The sequence below is a fragment of the Dipodomys spectabilis genome, unplaced genomic scaffold (assembly GCF_019054845.1).
Source record: "Dipodomys spectabilis isolate Male_0828 unplaced genomic scaffold, ASM1905484v1 ptg000125l, whole genome shotgun sequence".
NCBI lineage: Eukaryota > Metazoa > Chordata > Mammalia > Rodentia > Heteromyidae > Dipodomys > Dipodomys spectabilis.
The window spans coordinates 17025888-17039987 of record NW_024870802.1 but is presented as its reverse complement, the minus strand read 5'-3'; the positions used below and the strand labels follow the sequence as shown (position 1 = coordinate 17039987).

At 38.6% G+C, this 14100-nt stretch overlaps 1 protein-coding gene across 2 annotated transcripts in view; it reads right to left on the bottom strand.

Annotated features, from left to right (window-relative positions):
* LOC122115684 (cytochrome P450 2C5-like) overlaps positions 1–9077 on the bottom strand; it is a 74486-nt gene extending 65409 nt beyond the window's left edge. For both annotated transcript variants that reach the window (XM_042689091.1, XM_042689095.1), the window contains exons 1-5: positions 8908–9077; positions 7612–7774; positions 7277–7426; positions 5060–5220; positions 3215–3391 (exon numbers count right to left, since the gene is read on the bottom strand). In XM_042689091.1, coding sequence (XP_042545025.1) covers positions 3215–3391; positions 5060–5220; positions 7277–7426; positions 7612–7774; positions 8908–9075 — 819 coding nt within the window. In that variant the 5' untranslated portion in view covers positions 9076–9077. The remainder of the gene's footprint in view (positions 1–3214; positions 3392–5059; positions 5221–7276; positions 7427–7611; positions 7775–8907) is intronic.
* Between the last annotated feature and the right edge of the window lie 5023 nt (positions 9078–14100).

Sequence of the window (14100 nt, the reverse complement as noted above, 5' to 3'; positions counted from 1 at the left end):
GCTCTAGGTTCCATTCCTCAGCACCGCATAAGCAGAAAAAAGCCAGAAATGGTGCTGTGTCTCAAGTGGTAGGGCACTAGCCTTGAGCTGAAGAGCTGAGGGACAGTGCTCAGGACCAGAGTTCAGCCCCCATGACAAACAAACAAACAACACCTAGATGGAGGCTGGGAATGTGGCATAGTGGTAGAGTGCTTGCCTAGCATGCATGAAGCCCTGGGTTTGATTTCTCAGTACCTCATAAACAGAAAAGGCCAGAAGTTGTGCTATAGCTAAAGTGGTAGAGTGCTAGCCTTCAGCACAGAGAGGTGCAGGAACAGTGCCCAGGCCCTGAGTTCAAGCTCCAGCATGGGCAAAAAAATAAAAAACTAGATGGGCTAGCAGATGGGAAGCACCAAGTCGGGGGTCTAGGGAACCTGAGAAGGAAGGACTAGGAATGCATGAGCTGAAGAGACACTAATCATGAAGACAAAAGGTGTTCACATTAACTTGTCATTGGAACAAAGGAGAGAGGATGCATAAAGCAGTGCCAAAGACTGAGAAGATGATGCGAAACTAGGTTGCCAACAAGGCTGCAGTTTTTTGGTTTTTTTGTTTTTTGGGTTTTTTGGGGGGTGGGTTTTGTGTCAGTCTGGGCCTAGGCGCTCTCCCTCAGCTCTTTAGCTCAAGGCCTCTAGCCATTTCTGGCTTTTTTGCTTATGCGGTGCTGAGGAATCGAACCCAGGGCCTCATACATGGGAGGCAAGCATTCTACCACTGAGCCAACTTCCCAGCCCAAAGTTGAAGTTTTAAATATTGAATGAGGAAATCATTAAATGGTCAAAATACATCATTTTCTCACTGGTCCCTGGGCCAACATTAAATCCATCATGCTTTTATAATCTCCAGATGACTTGTAGTCTAGCTAACATTATGTAATAAAATAATTTTTAAAAAGTGAATTTCTCAACATTTGTTCTTGCTAGGAAAAGATTCATCTCATTTGACAATATCAGCTTCAGGTGCTTTTTAAATTGGTCAAGTTAAACAAACTTTGGTAATATCTATTGTATGGACTTTTCTATGATCACCAAGTTACAATTACTCTTAAGTCTTAAGTTAAAATTACTCTAAATATTGTGCTCAACCACCAATATTAAAACTTTCATCTGTCAAAATGAATTGGGAGATTTTATAGTTTCAAAGCACATACTCCATTATAATCTGGGCTGTATAAGTATTGAAAACTGAATGAAAATCTAAATGAATGAAAACCTAATCATTCCATGTCATGGACTAAAACACCAATTTTATATCATATCCTACCATCATGCAGGAGAAATTAATACTCTTAAGATAAATAAAAGTAGCCAGGTGCTATTGCTCACACCTGTAATACTAGCTACTCAGGAGGCTGAGATCTGAGGATCACCGTTTAAAGCCAGCCCAGGCAGTAACTCCGTGAGCCCCTTATCTCCAATAAACCTCCAAAAAACTGGAAGTGGCGCTGTGGCTCAAGTAGGAGAGCACTAGCCTTGAGCTGAAGGGCTGAGGGACAGCACTCAGGCTCCAGAGTTCAAGCCCCACAACTGACCAAAAAAAAAGATAAATGAAAGAGAAGACTCTCTCATGAATAGATCTACTATATAAGAAGTGCCAAGGGGCTGGGCAGCAGTTGCTCACACTTGTAATCCTAGCTACTCAGGAGGCTGAGATCTGAGGATAGAGGTTCAAAGCCAGTCTGGGCAAGAAAGTCCATGAGACTCTTCAATAAGCCACCAGAAAACCGGAAGTTGGTGCTGTGGCTCAAGTGGTAGGGTGCTAGCCATGAGCTGAAGAGCTGAGGGACCATGCCCAGGCCCACAGTTCAAGCCCCATGACTGACAAAAAAAAAAAATGAAGTGCTAAAGGGAGTCAGTTTTCAAGTAGAAACTAAAGCTGAAACTAAAACAAATACATGCCATATCAAGAAGTATGTATCCTTGTTATATCTATGCCCCTACAGATAAATATGAATGCTAATTATACTATATTTTTGTATTCAAACTCTTTTTTAATTTATATACATTTTAAAGGAGATACATAAGGCAATAATCCTAGATGAATGCTATAGATACCCAATGTATTAAAGATGTCATTTGTGACAAAAAGAACCTAACAAGTATGCAATTGGAGGCCGGAGAAAGATTAAATGTACAGTTAGAAGCTAATTTGCTATAATTTCACAGAAGGCTGTCATAAATTTGTTATAGTAACCCCATGATAACTAATAAGGAATCAACTATACTTAGTTGATTCCTTATTAGAATAGAGAATATTCATTGAGTTGGTTTCATGTATGTGGATTACTTAAAGATTGAAATGAGTCTAAGCTCTCAGAAAATTGTTTTAACTTTGAAAGAAATGGTTACTTGGTAAGTTGTTGAGATTTTTTATGACTGCATGTGTGAGTCATTCATAGGTTAAATCTGATTTTCAATCTTCCACTTTATTTGGAAGAATGAAGTCATATGAAGATATATGCAGTATTATGCATATATCTATCATCTAGGCATTATCTATGTGCATTTTATATATATGTTACCTATATAGTATGTTTCATTATATGTTTATGTGAAAAAATAATAAAACACACGAAAATCTATATAGTTCATAATAGAAGACATAAATTTGACTAAAATACATTAAACTCATCTATAAAATATCACAATAGAGGTCATTGTACAATTAATTTGTTAATGAAAAGTATAGTAATATAATACTGTGATGCATATATATTTTTAAATATTACAAAAAAAACTTTTAAGGATGATGAACCATGACCAATTAAGCATCATTCCAGAATTATTTCTTCAAGGCCAATTCTATCTTACAGAACATGTAGGAAGTCCACACTAATTTGGCATTCTATTCTATACATTATATAATAATGACACCCATCTTTATATAATGATACAATACTTCGCATGGCAATTGTTTCTGTTTCACTCTTTCTGTTTCATTTTCATTCTCCTTATTCAGACTATTTTTATACAATAAAAGAGTAAATGCATTCTAATTATTTAAGAAATTAATTTTGTTTCCCAGGATGTTTAGTGTAGATTCATTTACATAACTGATAGCTTATTTTTTCAAGCACTGTTGGTCTGACTGTTTAAACATCTTTAGTAATACCCACTATTCAATGTGACACAAAATGTTCAAGATTTCAAATAACTGCAGAATTTTAACATTTTACCTGTTTCATTTTAATCAGGAAACAATCAATCAAGTCTCTTGGATTGTTAACATCCAGTGATTCCTCATGATCTTTTATTTTCTTCAAAATAAAGCTATTTATATCATTAATATTTTTTAGTACTCTTTTATGGCTCCCTGGTACATAATCAAGGATATCAGGAAAAAGGTTGTAGATCTAAAAGTTAAAAATAATAATTTATTAAATAAAAGTATATTTGCATGTACGTACTATACATATTATAGAAAACTTGGGTGTAAATAGAAATGATATATGGCTCCCATTTTAAAGGGAAATTTTGAAGGAACATATAAAATGAGAGGGATTCAAGGATGCCCTAAGAGCCAGGTGCCCGTGGCTCACACCTGTAAACTTAGCTACTGAGGAGGCTGAGATCTGAGGATCTCGGTTCAAAGCCAGCCCGGGCAGGAAATTCTGTGAGACGCTTATCTCCAATAAACCACTAGAAAACTGGAAGTGGTGCTGTGGCTCAAGCAGTAGAGAGCTCACCTTGAGCTGAAGAGCGCAAATGCAGCGCCCAAGCCCAGAGTTCAATCCCCATGACTGACCAAAAAAACAAAAAAAAAGGATGCTCTAAAACTGTCTCATGCCAGATTTTCTAACTGACTTCTCCATGATCACATAATTATTAATTTTTGCAGAGTTTAGGTCATGTTGAATCAGTACAAGGGAAGACATTGTGAGGATTTTTTATAATTTAATTTTCTCATTTCTCCCCAGACTACTTCATCCTCTAGGATCACAGTGGAATCAGCAAACACTCTGACCCTACTCAGTGATTCCTAGCAGCTTCCATTGTTTCTAATATGCTTCCTCTCTGAGGAAAAATACTTCTTTCCAGTAATAGCATGAATAGTATAAGATGTCAGATTGGAAAACAAACCTGTGGGAAATGTAAACCTTCACTAAGGACCTGGATATCCACTGATCCACTAGGCATCTATCTGGAACTGAACAAAGCAATTGAAAGGAATATCCCTTTGGGATTTAATGGGAAATATCAAATTAATTGCTTGAGTTCATTAGCTTGAGTCAATCCTATATTTGGACTATTTTTAGTGGGATAAAATATAAGCTTAGATATCTCTTTCAGATGTTTACTGGATATTCTTTTCCTTCCATTTCTATTAGCATCAGTTAGTTATCAAAGGCTTTCATTCTGACATGTCTATATATAAATGAAATACATCTTTCCTTTGGGTGTCAGTACCAAGGTTTGAACTGAAGGCCTCAGGCTCTTGGTTGGTTTTCTTGCTCATGGCTGGTGCTCTGCTACTGGAGCTACATTTTCTGCCCTGTTTTCTGCTGACGCACTGAGAGATGAGATCTGGCAGAGTTCTCTGCCCTGGATGGCTCCAATCCTTGATCTTCCAGGTCTCAGTCTCCCGGGTAACTAGCATTTTAGGCATGAGCCAACAGGGCACAGCTGTGCAATATATCTAGATGAGACTCACCTCCTCTGCTACTCTCTCTCATCCTTCCATTCCCTGCTTCCCAAACCACTTCCAACAAGCTTCATTGTTCTATTTTGGAACTGCAGAAAAATGAACTACAACTTTTTCTCTTGCCCTGAGGTGATATGAATTCAAAGTTGATCAAGGATCTTAATATAAAACCAGAAACTTTGAAGCTACTACCAAAATAGAATAGGGAAAATGCTAGAACACGTTGCCATAGGCAGTAACTTCCTGAATGGCACTCTACCGTTCTTTAGGCAGCACTGTTGGGTCCTGGTGTTCACCTTAGTGCTCACCATATTTAATTTGGGTCTGTTGAAAAAAAAACCACAAGTGTGTTCTTAGGAAGAACAGATCTTGGCTTAACCTGCATCCATGGTGAGCTCAGAATCTTGACATTCTCATTCAATTTCTTCATCAAGTTCAGGAAGTTCTGGTCTTTATAATCAAAACGATTCTGGAAAACAATGGAGCAGATGACATTGCAGGGAGCACAGCCCAGGATGAAGGTGGGGTCACAGGGTGAGCCTGAAGAGTCAGAAACAAATTGAAATATGCATATGAAATACTGTACTCAGCCTTTGTCGTCTTTACCATTTTATTACTATTTTACTTATAAATTTCTTTAACATGCAAATATCCCATTTGAATTAAACCAGCATATCACTTTACTTGAAGCTTCAGTACAAACCAAAGAGCAAAATAATTGCATTTACCTATAGTCATTCAATCCCAGATGTATGCTATTTTAGAAAAAAAAAGACTTTCATGCAGCTAATAATCAACATTTCAGAGAAGTAATACATCTGTTTCCCAAGCCTATAGACTACACAACACTGAGAAAGAAAGGGAGAGAATATCAGGTACCTGTAGTTTTTTTGAATCACCAATGGAGAGGAACTATAAAGATAGACTGTACTAAAGTTCAAATACAAGAAGGAACCAAGGTAAAAAAAACAGAATGCATTCATGTTGTATGAGGATTTTAAAAATAACTAAATTTAAACCTTTTATTAAATATAAAAGCCAGGTACGGCACACAAAACATAAAATTAATAAATGGGAGACTCCTATTTATTTCACTATTTAAAAGCAAATTTCTTCCTTAGGAAATAAAGACAGTATTCCTAATTAAACACCAAATTTAACTTACAGACAAGGCTGACCTTTTGGAATTCTGGGATGAATAATATGTTTGATATATTTTAAACTCATCTATCTCTGTGGTTCTAGCATTTGACAGATAAATGAAAGAATTATTTTTGCACTCTGTGTACAGTGAACTTGCACTGGGAAAATAATGAATATGTATGGTGTTACTGAGTTTAAATCATAGACATAAGTGATCATGAATTAACAGCATTGTGAATGGGTGTGGACATTTGAAATAGAGAATATTCATTGAGTTGGTTTCATGTATGTGGGTTACTTAAAGATTGAAATGAGTCTAAGCTCTCAGAAAATTGTTTTAACTTTGAAAGAAATGGTTACTTGGTAAGTTGTTGAGATTTTTTATGACTGCATGTGGGAGTCATTCATAGGTTAAATCTGATTTTCAGTCTTCCACTTTATTTGGAAGAATGAAGTCAAAAAGCCAGGTCGTTAGAATCCATGTGGACAATCCTATCCATTGTGATTACAGGTTAGTAGATTTGGTTGTGGGAGTAATTACCGTAGATTTTCAACCAAAAATCTAATAAACATGGAGAAAAGTGATAGGCAAAACTGAAAATTGAGCTAGAATATAGTAAAAGAAGGCTGGATAAAGAATTATAATAGTTGAAATGTAGCTAATTGAATCATTTAATCAATCTGTGTATTTTACAGATTCATGATAGAGCACATAGTTACTCAAAATGGGAAAATAAAACCTCTAAAGTACTAAGTAAGAAGAAATAACTAATGTTGCTCTATAACAATTGTGCTATGTTTGCAGAAAAATAAATTTTATGTGACTTCTAATCAGAGATAATAAAGCAAAGGGAATCATACCTTACACCACATCATGCCTATCTAAAATTGCAGGCATGGGTACTGAGGAATCACTGAAATGTCAGTGAAAATGAGCACATCATACAGCTGCGTTTATATGGGGGTCTCTGAGGGTTGATAGGGTCATTGCCACCCTGTTCATTAGCAAGCACTGACCTGAAATGACTTCACTACGTACCCTGAATTATGTTAAGAGGCATGCATTGTTCCTTAACTCCTCAGAAATGAAACTCATGCATCTATTTAGTCAGATACTGGTGTGGTTCATGACTAAAACCCTACCTACTCACAAGGCTTAAATCTGGGAACCAGCCCTGGATGGCCAAATATGTGCAAATCTATGACACTTATAGTAACTTACCAGCAACAAGTTTGAACTGGAGGTGTAGCTCAAATGGTAGAGCACCAGACATGAGCTAAGCAAGAGTTTAAAACTCAGAGTTCAAGGCCACAGTATCAGCATAATTAAAAAAAGAAAATTCACATTTACAATTTTTGATTGGAAAACAAAAGAATCCTTATCTGAGACAGAAGGGACTTAATGGAGCCTTTGACAACCCTGTCTAAAGTAGTGATATAAAGCAGCTCCTACCCTTGGTTTTCCTCAACTCCTCCACAAGGCAGCGGGCTTCCTCTTGAACACGCTCTTCAATGCTCCTCTTCCCCATCCCAAAATTCCGCATGGTCATGAGTGAGAAGCGCCTGATCTCTCTCCATGTGTGTCCATTGCTGAAAGCAATTCCTAAATGAGAGGAAGCAGATACATGGATGGAGAAATCAAGCAAGAAAAGGAAGCCAAAACATGACAGCCACAGGAAAGGTCAAACGGTGAGTAAAGAACCCATCTGGCCTATTTTTCCATTTTCCTTACCACCACCTCCTCTGCCCAGCACACAAATATACACACACATGCATATGTACACTTACCAAGGCCTTTACCATATTTCTCAGCCACTGGAAATCTGCCTCTTCCAGAGAACTCTTCCCCATGGTCAATCAGAGCTTCCTTCACTGCTTCATATCCATACAACACCACAGTGGGCTGCATGCCCAAATACAGAGTGAACACAGGGCCATAGACTTTTGAGAACTGGAAAATCAGAAGAAAAAAATACTAGTGAAAGAAGTCACTGTTGGCTCCTTAGGTTGAGCCTGAGCAAAACTGATACCATCATTGTATTTTTTATGCTTCTTTATTTTAGCAAACACAACTTCAAATATTTCCAAAGTTCATATGTTATAAAGGGGGTCTGTTATGGCTGTCATTTACAGATGGCCTACACTGTGCCATGCAGTGGACCAGGCAGTTGATACACCATTGTAAATCATCCTCACATGAAAACGCACAGCAGGCTTGTCATGTTTCACAAAGAAAGAAACAGAGGTCTAAATTCATTTCTAGAGCCGCATAGATAATGAATAGAAGACTCATAGTTGAACTTCTGCCTGTTGAACATTCCTTGCTTGAGATATGTTTAATTCTCATTTGCACACCAAATCAATAGCCAGATAACTACTTTCAGATAACCTGCGAAGCTCTTACTGTTGAGATCTCACTTCATGGGACAAATGAGAAACTGGCAGTTTTAAATCAGCACAGGTTCTTCTATAGGCCAGTACGGTTTGGGATCGATTGGCATTAGAAACAGAGAGTGGACTCCACAGAGGCTGCCCCAGTACATGAAATATCTTCCAATACAATTTCTTCCCCAGCAGCATTCTTTGCCCCAGACAAATATTTTATGAAAAAATCCAGGTGGATTCTGACACCATCAGTATTGCCCTAAATGATCTCATGTCTTTATGTTCTCTCATCCTCACAGATAGTTCCACAACTTCTCAGATGAGTTAACTTCCATGATGATTCTGAATAAAAACCCATGTGTAATATGCTCTGAGTTTTTTAATTGAACATTTAATCACAACACTTTCCTTACCATGAATCTTCAGGAAAAAAAAAACAAACATAGCTGTTAAACTAAGATCCATAATATTTGCAATTATGTGACTGAGACCATAATGGACAATAACCCACTCACATAATACATTACTTCATTCCATGATTGAAAAACAAACTGCAATAGTCACAGGCATATAACACTTTATACAAGAATTTTGCTTTATAAGACTCAATCATGCTATTGTACCTTCAACAGTAGATTTATAATATGGTTTAATTTATCTCTTGTCAGAGACCACTGGGCAAACATGAAGAGTACTTACACTGGTTAAAGATTTAGTGATGTCTTTAGTATCAATCTGCAGTAGATTTCCAATAATTGGGAAAGGAGTGGGGCCTGGAGGGAGCTTCCTTCTTCCAGAGTTCTGTCTCCATATTGAAAAGAGAAGCAGACAAGAGAGACCCAGCACCAGGACAACTACTGGACCCATTGAGGCCTTTTCTTCTGAGAGTAGTGTGAGCTTGCAGTGCTGACCTTTTATAATGCTCCCTGAGACTCTAGTGTGTGCTTCTTTGATGTTTTAGTCATGAATTAGGTAGGTGTTACCTTCCCATCTCTTCTGATTAGACTTTGTCCCAATGATAGAGATAAAAGTAGAATGACCTGTACACATGTGCCCTTTCCAAAGGGCACATCATAGAATGTATTTTAGTTGCAGTTGTTGGCAATCAAATATTGCTAATGTAAAATACAAACCTACATGCATTCAATGTACAGCCATGATTAAGAAGTACTAAAATCTATGACTTAATATATAAGAACATTACTCAAAAAAAAAGGGTTACTATAAAGGTAGATGTACAGAGGGATTAAAATTATGTAAGTCAGATAAAGAAGACATTTCTTGATTCTCAGATCAGTAACAAGTTGGGAAGTTATGGATTTGAGGATATTCTGTATGTTCTATGAAATGTACATTTAAATTTGTTTTTTGCTCTATACAACACTTCGAGATGTGTTGTCACTAATGGGACTCCTCAACAAGGTAGTAAACTCATTGATTTTTACTTCTAACTAAATGTAGTCAAACATTCTGGTCAAACATTCTGAAAAGCAAACTATATATTGAGTACTGACCAAAGGTTTCAGGTCCTTGAACACTGTATAACAGGAAAAAAAAATGGAAAGCTACAATCATAATGAGGTAAGGGAGAATCAGGAGTAAGCAGGAAATCTCAATGCTGAGTGGCTCATAGGTAGAAGAGTTAGGCTATCAGGGAGATTGTCTCATGGCCATTGTAATGCCCGATAGTTTCCTGAAGAACAGTCCTGGAATTCTTTTCCCAACACTGAAGCATTGAAACTTGCTCAGTAAAACCAAGGGGAAAGTCTTCATGTGATTTAGTCATGAGGCATGAAGAATGATGGCTTCTCTATTTTACATTCACAAGAAAAGCTGTAATGCTGGTTTTAATCTTTTTTTTTCTGTCAGTTGTGGGGCTTGAATTCTGGGCCTGGGCACTGTCCCTGAGCTCTTCAGCTCAAGGCAAGCAGTCTATTACTTGAGCCACAATGCCACTTCTGGTTTTCTGGTGGTTAATTGGAGATAAGAGTCTCATGGACGTTCCTGCCTGGGCTGGCTTCAGATCTCAGCTTCGTGAGTAGCTATGACTACAGGCATGAGCCTCCAGTGTCTGGCTTTTGATCTCTTATTTTAAGGAACTGAAAATAAGATTAGATACAATGTTTGCATGAATGCATATATCAATATGAAAGCCTCTTGTATAACGCATTGATGCCAATAAAAAAAATACACAGTAAAGAAGGGACAGTATCGAGAGCATTATCGAGTCATCATGGGTCGTAAAGAAGTTTAAACTCAAGTAAAAAACCACCACAGAATGCAAAACTGCAAGGCTCAAATACTACTAAGATAACACATGTTGTTAGGAAAGTAATGCTTAAGTTAAGGTATATTTGTAAGGATATTATGTTTTTTTCTAAGTTAACTATGGCAGATAGTTTTAAATTTTAATTTGGGTGGTACTGGGGTTTGAACTCAAGGCCTTGAACTTACTAGTGCAAGGTGCTATAATCTTTGAGACACACCTCCATCCTTGCTTTAGTTATTTTAAAAATAGAGTCTGACATTTATGTTTACTAAAGCTATCTGGGATTTTAATCTTCCTGTCTATCCTTCCAGCAAAGCTAAAACTACAAGCACACACCCCCATGCCTGGCCTGTTAGTTGAGGCAGGGTTTGGCTATTTGCTCAAGTTGGCCTCAAATTGCAGTCCTCTGAATTTTTGCCTCCTAAGTGGCAATTGCCTTCTATGATGGGATTATAGGCCTGAGCCACAGTACTTGGCCTCTTATCTTCCTTTGAATGGAAAATTAAGACTTGTTAAAATCCAATTACCTGCCATTTTAGAAGCCTGGTATATGGGGATTCTAAGATCATATGTGGCTATCAAAACCATTTCCATTCTCTCATTTTTATTTGCCTGCCATTAAATTGTCCCGTTTTAGGGCTTAGAAACTTGAGTCTTAGAGCTGGGAAGATGGCTCAGTGGTAGAGTGCTTGCCTTGCATGCATGAGGCCCTGGATTCGATTCCCCAACACCACATAAGCAAAAAGGAAAAAAGCCGGAAGTGGTGCTGTGGCTCAAGTGGTAGAGTGCTAGCCTTGACCTGAAGAGCTGAGGGACAGCGCCCAGGCCCAGAGTTCAGGCCCACGACCAGACCCCCCCACAAAAAAAAGAAAGAAAAACAAAACTTGAGTCTTAGATATTGAGGACATTGGTGAAAGACACAAACAGCAGTTGGTAGAGCTGAGGCTAAAACACACATTTCCTACATCTTCTACTATTCTCCCTGAGGAAGACATTCAGTTCAATTGGGTTTACAAATAATTTGGTAACTGTGTACTATTGCTAACTACTTGATTTTTGTTCTTAATCAGTGACATTCAAATAAACACGCGATTAATTAATAATTAATACAGAGGGCAGAAAAGTCTGAATTTATAACCTTTAGAATCTGAGTGAACCCGGAGCCTGTAAAACATTATGTAAAACATGCTACCCAACCCACATAGCTCTCAGTGAAACAAAGATTCACACCACCTGACTGCAGAAAACAAGCTCAGTAGTTTTGATGGCAAAGTAGCGTCATCTTATGCCTTGAGAAATAAATGTCCCTTCTCCGTTTGGTCTTCTTTCTGCTGAAATGAGGATCCCACATGAACTTTTCCTCTTAACAATGAGCTGAACGTGAGGGAGAGGATCCAGGATGGCCACCAACCAGTAGGGAAATACCACAACTGTCTCCAAGGAAATAGAGTATTCGGGTTCCCACACACAGTTCCCCCAAAACAAAAAGGCGAACCCCACAGAAATACAGAAACTGAAAAAAGGAAAAGAAAACTAAAGCCCTCGAAACTTGCACAAAGGCAGAAAAACGCGAAGAACGCTGCCCCAGCCCTGCCAGCTCAGGCCCGGCCCTGGAGGGCCACACGTGGACCAAGGCACCCAGATGCAGATGCAGGAAACTCGCTGGGCACTGAACGCCCACTGTGCAGACAGCGACAGAAACCGGAGACCAGGGCGGTAGGGCCGGCCGGAGCTCCCCAGCCACCCTGCTCAGCCCACAGTCATCGCAATGCACGCAATGCAGCCTGGGGGCCAACAGCAACCCACAGCTCACAGATACACCAATGCGCCCCATCCCCACTGGACCTCTCCTAACCAGTCCCAGGCAGTAAGCACCGCACAGGGGACACCCCGCTCCCACCCACAGGGGACACCCCCCTCCCACCCAGTACCCCCAGTCCCCGCTGCGTGAACCGTGCCCAGGCTCCAGCAGCCCCACACATGTGCCCAGGGCGCCCCTGGCCAAGGGGAGCTGAGAATCCTGCAAAATCTCCAGCAGCTGGAGGAGTGCCCCTCCCCCAGCCCTCTGGGAACTGACAAGCAAGTGTACCCCAGCTGGGATCCCAAGCTGCCTAGGCCACCAGTACCGCAAAACACACGTGGGCTCCAGCAACAACCCAGGAATGAACTCAGTGAGAGAGAAGAAAACACGGAGGAGAAAAGATTAAATAAAGCAATGATGGCAGAATTGGCCAAAGTAATAAAAAGAGAGTTACAACAGCAATTTCAAGAGTACAAAGAAGAATATCAAAGGAATTCCAAGGCCTAAAAAATGAGATGCATTCAAGAATACAAACATTATCTGCCTCCTTAAAAGATGAACTTAACATTGAGAATCCATATAGAAACCATAAATAGATTAATTTCCGCAATACAAACACAATGGAAGCCATAGGTAACAGAATGGATGAGATGGAAAATAGACTATCAGGAGCTAAAGATAAAACCAAGTTGCTGGAAGGGAGATGGGAGTGTGGTTGTGGAGGTGGGAAGGAAGGGATGGTAGGGGGAAAACAAAGGAGGAGGCAACAATGCTTGATAAGAATTGCACTCATGACTTTGCTCATGTAACTGTAAACCCTCTGTACAGTATTTTCACAATAAAAAAAAACTCATTAAACAATTTAAAAAAAAAACAGTCCAAGAACTGGCGGACAATGCCAAGAAATCTAATCTCCATATAATTGGGATCAATGAAGGAGAGGAATACCAGAATAGAAGGATACAACACTTATTCAATAAGATTATTACAGAAAATTTCCCCAATCTCAAAAGAGAAAACCTCACCTACATAACAGAGGCATACAGAACACCGAGCATCCTAGAAGAAACACTTCTAGACACATTGTAGACCTGAATTGCAGAGCTGATTTTAAATGGTGTCAAATCAAAGAAGGAGCTATACACAATGGAAAGAAAATTAGTATCACTGTGGACCTCTCCATACAAACCCTCAACACAAGGAGACTCCGGAAAAGTAGCATCCAAGCTCAGAAAACCAATAACTGCCAACCCAGACTGGTATATCCAGCAAAACTAGCATTCACATTCAATGGACAAACTAAAATTTTTAATAATAAAGAAAAATAAAGGAATTCATGAACAAAAATCCAGCACTACAAAAAAACTAAATGGAGGAATATAGTCCAAAGAAAATAATCATGACCAGGGAACCACTTCAGACAGAAACATAATCAAGAATTTGCTTTATTAATATGAAATGCGCTTCTTTGTTTTTTCTGATTTGAAACATGTTTAATCTGATATTAGTTTTACTACCCTAGCCTGTTTATGAAAGCCATTTTCTTGGAAGACTTTGTTCCAGCTTTTCACTTGTATAGTTAATATTTGAAAGCCTCAAGGCTATAGTGAATGAAAGTCAAGGAAAGACACTGGAATTGTTGCAAATTAGGCAAACTAAGGAGACAGGATAACTAAGCAGGCTAGATTAGATTTTGTAATGGAAATCGAGTATTAGTAAAAAAAAAAAATGCTGGTTAATATTAATAAAGACAATGAACTAGAGCAGTTTAGTTTAAATTTTACTAAAGTTCTGTGGGTTTTCAGCCTTAACAGATGCTGAT